This window comes from Talaromyces proteolyticus (genome assembly GCF_021365285.1).
Source record: "Talaromyces proteolyticus strain PMI_201 chromosome Unknown BGW36scaffold_2, whole genome shotgun sequence".
NCBI lineage: Eukaryota > Fungi > Ascomycota > Eurotiomycetes > Eurotiales > Trichocomaceae > Talaromyces > Talaromyces proteolyticus.
The window spans coordinates 2,500,275-2,509,787 of NW_025764278.1; the positions used below are offsets into that span (position 1 = coordinate 2,500,275).

A 9,513-nucleotide genomic window follows, 5' to 3' on the forward strand; every position below is an offset into this window, starting at 1 on the left:
AATTCCTCTACTCTAATACACGTGCGTAGAGGCCTGCTTTCAGATGCTTGGTCGAGGAATGTATACATATATAAATTATATTAGGGAGATAGTAGGCTAGAAATAGATTCAAATTTTAGGTTTTGGTTAAGAGCATTTCTCAAATAGGCAATCTTGTTCAGATTTTCACAAACCTCAAAATAAATTCTATACCACGGTTTCCCAATAATCAAACTGCCTCCTGAGGTTTTCACAGTTGTAATCTTCATGAAATATAGAGTGAGTATATTTAAACCTTGATATTTACGTAATCACATGTATAAACGACTAGGTAAGTGAACTTACTGCAATGGCCCCTTAAAAGTAACGTGGTTCTTTGTTAACAAAAATGTTTAATTATAAATAGAAGACATCAATAGAGTGGTAGTTAATGAGACTGTCTACAGATATAGTACAAATGATTCTCTATCGCATTGATCGTCAAAACTTGAAGACTTGGTCCTTTTTGAAACCCAATTCGCCCAAAATTCCGCCTTCACCCCATCGCTTCCCTGTCAATGCTTCTTCCATTGCCGGCGGTCCACACAAAAAGACCTTGGTATCGTTTGATGTTGGCGGCAAGAGCTCCTTCAAAAGTTCTTTGGTGACACGACCATTGCGAAACTCGAAAGAGGACCTTTTAACAGAGTTATTGCTCACCGTGTACACAACCTTGATACGATCGGGGAACGTTTTCTGATATGTTTCAAATTCGTCACGCAGGAGTATATCACTTTCAGTATTGACACCAAAAACCAATGTCATTTTGGTCCGATCGGCTGGGTTATTGAGAATACCCTGGATGAGTTGGTACAACGGTGTAATGCCAGCACCACCGGCGATTAACGTGATGTGCTCATAGCGATTAGGCTCCCAAGTATACGCTTTGATAGGGAAAGCAAAAAAGAGGGAGTCGCCTGGTCGTAGAGAGTGCAAGTGAGAGCTTACTTTTCCCTCCGGGTATTTTTTGACTAGGAAATCGATAGAACCAGGACTTTCTGGTAACTGTTAACCTCCTAGCTGTTTTGTGTTGTTGTGGAAAGGGATCCGTAGCATACCGAGATTGCTCACTGGGGTATATGGTCTGAGCGCTGGAGTGATGCTTCCATTTGGCCAAGATACTGTTAAAACAGATGCTGATGGGCAGAGGTCAGAATGAATTCAATGGTTTCGTCGCGATTCATCATTATGGTACGACGCGATATGTACTTACACACATATGTGAGCCCTGTCTCATCGTCTTGGCGCGGAAACGAAAATCGTAATCGCTTTGTATTGTGATTTACATCCTCTGCCTGCTGTAGTTTCAACCCGCCAGCCAATCCAGCTCCAAATATTTTCTTCGAGGGTTGAAAATATGAGTATGCTGTGTAAAGGCCACCTGCGGCGACTAGGCCAATCACCACATTGGAAACGCCTGCCTGTCTCAACGTCATCCGAGCTGCCATGACTGTATGCCTTGTTCCTTCTTCGCCGATTTATTTATCCTTTTTCAAAGATTCCGTCTCGTAATAATTCGGAATTAGCAGTGAAGATAATGCAACAGCTCTGTGCAGAACGACGCTTTCAAGCGTCCTTAAATAGCTGTCGCATGTAGCCAACCCCGACCCCGAGACGAACAGCCAATCGCATCGAGCGTTGCAAGAATAAATCGGCCGTGGTACCATGCGATGGCCGTGATGCCTGAGGCAGCAAGCGTAAGATGGCATTTCGGACTTCCGACTCGCCGATCGTTTATGCCCCGTGAATGGTCGTATGATAATTTGGACAATGTCGGCGGTGTATGAGGGAGAAATTAATGTGGATTAGATTCAATACAAACACTGCTCTTCGAAGACTTAGATAGTGGGTGAGTGGCCATTATATTAAAACCAAAAAAAACAAAAGTAATATGTGCATCATCCGTGAATCGAACACGGGCCTCGTCGATGGCAACGACGAATTCTACCACTAGACCAATGATGCTTCGTTTAAGAAAATTTGTATTTATTTATTATATTACTCCATCATCTCCGTGATTTTTTTCTACGGAATTTCAAATCCTTGAGATTCCTAGAATTATCAGCGATTAGTTATATGTGCCTAAGGGCCTGTACGGCTCAGAACCAGTGGCTTATTCATCTATATTAACTTCCTGTGATTCGTGAAATCAAGACAATATTGATAAACCGTCATTGAGGTGATAGATGAATATGATTGCTGCATTTGTATGTCGAAAGTATATTCTCGGAAGTAACCTCCACTACATCTAATAATTAGTATTTGACTCAGTTTAGGCGTTTTCAATTTCTCTCAATTGGATTGATTGAACATCAGTCAGTCGAAAGAATACAGTCTATTGTATACACATACCTGGAAGTGGAGGATATCAAAGAGCTAATAATTTAGCAAAGCATTCAATAATGCTAATTTTATTTTTTGAACGAAAGAAATATTAATAACTCCTAAAACTAGAAAGTGATTTCTCACCACGGAATTTTGTGTCTTTTCTAGGTATTCGACGAATATTAGGGTTGAGTCTGCAACATTTGAAATATTTAGAAGTATGTTGACAATGGCTCCATGACTGTCTAACGATCAAAATAGGCAGTTAGTTCTTTTCTCCTAACTAGGAATCCGACATCTGTGTCGACTGATAAGGACACTGAATCATCTCTAGAGTACATAAAGCTATCTGAATAAACCCCGCACTTGGCCTCGCACAATAGAGAATTTTTGTAAATAGCCCCCACGGCGTTTTGGCAGATTTGCCGCTTTAATGGTTGAAAGGAATGCGACTATCTGCTCAATTAGGAAGGTCATCGAGGTCTCGGGATTTAAAAAAGGAAAACAAATAATTCAAACGCCTCTTCAGCCTTCTTCTCATATCTTAGATACCTAACAGATTTGTCCAATCGCATCAAGCTTACCCTATAGCGAGTTTTACTGATACTAGTCGTGGCTGTAAAAGGCTCCGGTATTAGACCGGTAAACTTGGATCATCTTCCAGTATGGTATTCGAAATGCAGGTGTATGATGTGGCCTCAAATAAATTTTTGATCACATGGCAGGAGTTACTTCAACCTGGATGGTTTAATGAATAACAACAGCTAGTATCATGAACTAATACACGGGAGACAGCGGATCAACAGGCAGCAACTGTGTCGGAGCCCCTCCGATCAAACTTGTCCATTCTGCTACCATCATTTGATTGGTAAAGGAGGACTAACTAATTCTTGTCTATAGCTCCGTACTATGTCACAATATTGATACGATCGACAGCGATGGGAATCTAGGAATAACGACAGCGGGGTAACTCTTGCATGCGTTTAGTTGAAACAGCTGGCTAACTAATTTAAGAGCTCATAGTACGTAGCACAAACAAGCTTTATGGTAAAACAAGCATTTACTAAATCGTTCAAGGCCAAGAGATTTATCCTATCATGATCCACAATCCTATCACGAGGTTAAGCTTTTCAATGTTGGGGATCCAAATTCAGATTTTGTTGTTCTTATTGGCTGACAATGCTGCACTTTCAATGTTGTACCTGTCTCGCCGGTAGGTCTTCGCTGTATGCGGTAAGGTTAGGGTTACATTTCACTAGTTTGAAGATCGCCTTTGACTGAGCCTCGTCAATTCTGCGCCGTGATAAGACGGAGAGGACGGAAAGAATGTACATCATGTTCTCATCAATGCACGAGCCCATAATTGATCTGAGACCAATTGTTAATGCTACCTCGTTAAAAACCCAGAAGGTGATAGAATTTCAGTATAAAAGCTATGATCTCGTCATCTCATTCCATAGTGAGGACTAGATTAATTCAACCAAGACAACTCTCAAAATGAAGATTAGTCAGGTTCGTCTCAGAAAATCTGTCCCAATCGGTTATAAAATCACACGAATCAGATTTTACTGACTGAAATAGCTCACCGCCACCCTTGTCCTCCTCGTCAACTCGACGCAGGCAACCGCCATCTTCCGCGTGCGTCAATCCAGCTGCACAGAAACATGTGGTAGCACTTGCTACCAGCAGAGCGACATCGACGCCGCTTTGAATGAGGGTTATTCAGATTATCAATCTGGAAGTGAAGCTGGGGACTACCCTCATCAATACAACGACTACGAAGGATTCAGTTTTCCCGTTGATGGCCCTTACCAGGAGTTTCCTATTCTGAGCTCCTACGAAGTCTATACTGGTGGTAGCCCTGGTCCTGACCGTGTCATCTTCAACGAGCAGGGTCAATATGCTGGCGTGATCACTCACACCGGAGCTAGTGGTGATGACTTTGTTGAATGCACCTAAGTTTGAGGTAGTGCAATCTTCATTTATTAAAATTTCTTGAAAAATTTACATTGACTTGATTATGAACCACCAAAATGTTCAAATACGGTTGTAAATACTTATCCTAAGCTCTGCCATCGAGTTCGTCAACGTCTCGGAAATTCAATACTCTTATGCCAAACATCAATTAATTCACAAAAATTTAAGGAATCGATATCCCGATGGCGACTCTTGCGCCTCGTTCTCTCTGCGAAAATTGCTGGCAAGGGAGTCTGGAAAACAAGCCCGGCTTGTTATCGAAACGATGGACCGAATAGGGCTTTTAGCCACTTAATGAAGAATGACGATATGACAACTAAAAATTTGAGCTTTTTACTAAAGGAACAAAATTTGCAATAATTATCATTATCTAAATTCAGTGGGATGTTACATATCTCTTCCTAGCCATATTGTTTCTATTCTTCGATATCATTTCAATAACGGTCGCATAATACTTAAATATCTAAAAACAGAAATAAAAATGGATGGGACTGCTTCTAGACTTCTGCAAGATCTGAAGTCTAGGTTGGGTCCTGAAATTAGGCTTGTCACCCTGGAATCACCTGATTACCAAACTGCTATCTCACGCTGGTCAGCTACGTCTATAAGACCCGCGGTATGTTGAGCCGCGAACAAATCAAGGGAACAAATCGTCTTAAAAGACTGGACTGTTATCCTACTAAACGTTGATCTATGGCAATTTCTGACTGAGGTTCGATAGGGAATTGTTGCTTTCCCGCTGTCAACAAAAGAAGTATCAAATCTGGTGCTTTTTGCAACCTTACACCGGTTATGTCTCGCTGTGAAAGGTGGAGCGCATTCTACAGGTGGAAACAATTCGTCCGATGGAGGTCTTATTATTGATTTCCCCAAGATATGGGATGTAAGCGTCGACTTGGATAATAAAGTCATAATTGCACATGGGGGTTGCACATGGGAGGGTGTCAACAGGGTAACAGAGAAGTATAAACTCTCCGTGGTGAGTAGCACTATTAGCAATGTTGGAATTGGCGGTAGCACCCCTGGAGGTGGCTTTGGATGGTTTGTGGACGATACGGGACAGTAGTGGGCAACCTACTAGGAGCGAAAGTCGTTCTCGCCAATGGAGAAATTGTCGATGCCTCTGAGACCTAAAATGGGATCTTCTTTGGGTGTTGCGTGGAGCAGGACAGAACTTTGGAGTTGTCGTTGAATTTTGGTTTTAAGGATATGATCAAATCAAGCCTACAGTATTTGTTGGCAAAGTGGTCTTCTCTCAGGATAAGATAGATGCCATTGTGGACTCACTGACTGGAACCCAAATCGCCGAGTCGCCTCTCATTACGTCTTTAAAAAGCCGTCTAACCCTGATCCCTTCACTATTGTCTAACTATATTTTGATGGAGGTGAGAAGACCGGACGGGATTATTTTGCATCGATTCCAAAGATTCCTTCAATCTCCAGCGCAAGCAAACGAGATGCTCAAGGATATACACAAAGGCCGAAGATCGTTAAAGGGTGTTACATTTGCCCCTCCGATTAGACCCGAGTTTATTCATTGGCTATTCGATGAATTTGCTAGGAAGCTGACTGAGGAGCCTGATCTATCTCACTCGACATTTTCAATTGAGTCTTATGATATGACTCAAGTAGCAAAGGTGATAATAAAAAAATGGCGTTCCCAACACGAGACTACTTCCACATCGGAATACTCAAAACCTCTTGGGAAAACCAGAAAAATGACGATAAATTTCGCGCGTGGGACCGTTATTTACAAGTCAAGTGTAGACAAAAGGCGTTGGAGATGCCTGCTCAGCCTCAAGTTTATACAATTCTGGAATATGCTAACTACAGTGAGCGTAAGATACCCTTCTTATAAGAATCTGATACTAAGACAAAGGAAAGAAAAAGTGCATATTATCTGTTCGAATGTTAACAGATGGTAATTTGGTCGATGATCTGTGCTTTGCTCGACCATTTGGTCCTAACCAAGAAAAGGTAGAACAGTTGAAAACAAAATATGACCCCAAATGCATTTTCAATAAACAAACCTAATCACACCTGCAACTGGTGGGCGAAATTATAAGGTATAAACCTCGAAATTAACATTTAGGAGTCATAATTTGCAAACTCACTGGATTTTAGAATGTACATGTACAGTCAGTTTATTTCCTTTTTTGTTTTTTGTCATCTTTTCCCCCATGCTTCAAGTAGTGTCATGAAAATAGCACCTAGAGTCCATATCATATCTCTTGATATAAATACCTTTAGGAACTCCCTTAGACAGGCAAATAGGGTGACGTATGAATACATATTTATGTACGTGTATATAATTTAAATAGTTTGAATAACAATAAGGCTTTGATAATACTTTATAAAATTAATAATATTTCAGTAATGTTTTGAGATTAGAAATTATAATTATCACTTTACATCCTATTAATATGTTTTATCCCGGGAAACATTGCTAAATTTAGAAATATATTATGGCGGGATACCTTTAGAGATTGGTAAATATTAAATATATATAACTTTTTAGGAAACTTGTTGAGGTTAGAAACGCAGCGTAATGGCTGCTATTGATTGTAGCGTTGTACGTTGTTGTCTGGAATCCACGATTTTCCCGCATTGGACTATGGGGCCTATCTAAGAGATCTAATTTTTGTAATTATAACATTGAAAATTGAAATAGTGTTTCAAATCGCTATTGACGTTGTTATAGAGTCCTTCAATTTTAGATACTGCTGCTCTTTGAGCTTGTCCATAAAGTACAAAGCCATATAGAAAGTCACAATTTTATAGTAGAGCGCATTTTTTTTGATTGACTGTTAATATAATTCCTTAGTTATTAAATACAATTCAACAGTCGATCTACGTGTGTATATTGCAACTTTCTATTTCTCGGAAACAGCAAGGGCTGACATACAAAAGAACCAAATAAGTAGATGACAAAGTAGCCAACCTATATATAGAGGGGAAGCTTTGAAAAAAAATACAAAATGTTTTTTGAAAGTAGCAGTCAAGTAATGGACACTCGTGTGCATTAGCTAGCATAATGATAGTGGCAATTGAAAAGTGGAAGCTGAGTGAGCTGATGGAAAAATGTTCATATATTGTAAAGCACCACGTGTGGATGATTAAGTGCAGGGTTAAGGGCCTCGTGCGAACTATTGATTCCACCCACTCCACAATTACGATGATAAGCGTGTTTTTGTCCTGCTGATGTAACCAACAAACTTTGTTATCATATGATATGGTTAGTACAGTATCCTCCCATCGGCTACGGCAACCAAGCTTCCTATAAATGCAGTCAGAGCGTTGTGGGTTTTCCATCAGCCTACCGCGTATCCTAACAGGCGTAGAAAAGACAGAAAATTACTTAAAATCAAGGAGTAATGGTAGAAAGAAAGGTGAGTTGAGCATTAGTCCTCTGTTCTACGACATTGAAAGACATTTTGGCCAGTCTGGATAAATGAGATCAGCCAGGGCCCAATTTGCCATCATGAAATGTAGTCGTCAATATGAATAGTATGAGAAACCAAACCATGCGAATCCTAACCTCTCCAACATTACATCCATCTGATCAACGGTGTAATCGTCAGCTAGTATCCTACTTCCAGCAGACAAGTGCTTGAGCGCGGATGCCATCGGATATTTCCCGATAGATGATCATCACCCAAAACTAACGTTATTTGATTCAGGCTTTGTTTACCATGAAGTCAAAGCAACGAGTCTGAATATATTATAGACCACTTATGCAATCCATCACTAGACCCTAATAGACTGAAACTAGACCAAAGTTCGATAAAAGTAACGCATGATTAAGTGTCACAGAGTCTTTCCTTCTCATATCGTCTGTTAAGAATAGATGGGCGTAGATCATATTGACTACGTACAGAGATTGAAAACCTAGGAGTGTTATTTCCCCAATTACTGATCTTCAACTTGGCTAATCTCCTGCTAGCTTTTTAAGCTTTGTCAATAATAAAAGGCCTTGTGTACTAAGAAAATTACCTTAGGAGCTGGCAAATAATAAAAATTGGATAAAAGCGGGTCCGGATTAGCGTCGGCTACGATGTCTTTTCTGAGGATGAGATAGGGTGGAGGACCGAGGCTAGGCTGCCATGTGACTAGGAGCCACGCTGTGGAGATGGACAATATCATTATTCATGACACTCCTAAAGTGTAAATCGAATGAACCATGCCGTTAGAAGCAATAAACGCACGTACCTTACTGAAAGAAATGTCTATCGATTTCTATCTATTCATTGCATTACTCCATACTTTGTTCGCATAACTGAAAGACCCACGAAAATTATAGGAGATGATCTACAGTCTTTGCTTAGGATCTGCACTTCTGTAGATATTATTTGCATGAGATGCACATGTTAGCTTCAAAGACGTTTGGGCTGGCGTTAAACAAGCACGCGCTCTAGGCTAACTTATTATTTAATGTTGAGGCTGTAGTCATTCGACCCACCTAGACTACCTTTTGCTGTTAGACGATAGGTGGAAAACTTGTAGCTGAGCAAAGGATGATGCGGAGGAGCAGGAAATAAAGGGGTAATTGTGCCAACATGCTCACCCGCTGCTCCCACAGCGGGAGCGGTGGGCGAGCATGGTTGCACAATTAGTTGTTGCCAATTGGTTTTTCTTGCCCAAACAAGCTAGGACTTAAACCCTAATATGTGGTACTCTGTATGTTTTGTATGGAGGCACGGCCTACTAGTTTAGTTGGCTCTTGACAAATAAAAGACCAATAACCATATTTGACAATCCACATTGTCCAATTGCCTGCTTACCTTGAATAATGAATCTCTGTCAAACATTCCGCCAGCCAGGAGGTCCCGGCTATAAGATCCACGGGCGGAGCTTTTATGGCGAACTATGTACGAATATGACACATAGCTAAAGTTAAAAATGATTGGAGTCGGAAAAGATGATAAGACTTGAAAGTAAATGGAAATCTCAAAAATGGATCTAACGTTTAAATATGCGAAGTCGCCAAACAGAGGACGACTCTCATATCAGAAAATTGGATATTGGAGATTAGGAACTCTTCAGACATTTTCCTCGGATTCTGAACGAGCATAAACCACTTTGGGTATTTGGAAAAATAGATACCGTAATACCCATTGTCTTTGCCCCTTCTGGCTTTATATATTGCTCCTCTTCTCGCTTGACCTGCGTTGTGAAGGCAGGCTGAAAGATAAT

At 40.6% G+C, this 9,513-nt stretch overlaps 3 protein-coding genes and 1 non-coding gene across 4 annotated transcripts; 2 read left to right on the forward strand and 2 right to left on the reverse strand.

Moving 5' to 3' along the window:
• Positions 1 to 354: 354 nt before the first annotated feature.
• Positions 355 to 1,552, reverse strand: BGW36DRAFT_370321 (putative NADH-cytochrome B5 reductase). The gene is made up of 3 exons (XM_046215236.1): positions 1,232 to 1,552; positions 1,077 to 1,154; positions 355 to 1,016 (listed from the first exon to the last, which is right to left on the reverse strand). Exons 1-3 carry the CDS (start codon positions 1,464 to 1,466, stop codon positions 460 to 462), a joined length of 870 nt encoding a protein of 289 aa, XP_046076987.1. The 5' UTR covers positions 1,467 to 1,552; the 3' UTR covers positions 355 to 459.
• Positions 1,553 to 1,912: 360 nt separating this feature from the next.
• Positions 1,913 to 1,983, reverse strand: BGW36DRAFT_t11. Its single transcript has one exon. It is a non-coding gene; the product is annotated as a tRNA-Gly (tRNA).
• A 1,800-nt stretch (positions 1,984 to 3,783) lies between these two features.
• Positions 3,784 to 4,415, forward strand: BGW36DRAFT_370322 (Ribonuclease/ribotoxin). Its single transcript, XM_046215237.1, has 2 exons — positions 3,784 to 3,855; positions 3,925 to 4,415. The coding sequence occupies exons 1-2, from the start codon at positions 3,841 to 3,843 to the stop codon at positions 4,300 to 4,302; spliced, it is 393 nt and encodes a 130-aa protein (XP_046076988.1). The 5' UTR covers positions 3,784 to 3,840; the 3' UTR covers positions 4,303 to 4,415.
• A 386-nt stretch (positions 4,416 to 4,801) lies between these two features.
• BGW36DRAFT_355358 (uncharacterized protein) lies at positions 4,802 to 5,386 on the forward strand (the record flags this gene model as incomplete). Its single annotated transcript, XM_046213634.1, has 2 exons — positions 4,802 to 4,936; positions 5,042 to 5,386. 2 exons carry the CDS (start codon positions 4,802 to 4,804, stop codon positions 5,384 to 5,386), a joined length of 480 nt encoding a protein of 159 aa, XP_046076989.1.
• Positions 5,387 to 9,513: the final 4,127 nt, after the last annotated feature.

Excerpts from the sequence above, each read along its gene's own strand:
- BGW36DRAFT_370321 (XM_046215236.1), bottom strand. The coding sequence starts at position 1,466 with ATGGCAGCTCGGATGACGTTGAGACAGGCAGGCGTTTCCAATGTGGTG. Across the intron at positions 1,155-1,231 it reads GACAGGGCTCACATATGTGT|CATCTGTTTTAACAGTATCT; the intron begins GTAAGTACATAT and ends TCTGCCCATCAG. Across the intron at positions 1,017-1,076 it reads TACCCCAGTGAGCAATCTCG|AAAGTCCTGGTTCTATCGAT; the intron begins GTATGCTACGGA and ends AACAGTTACCAG.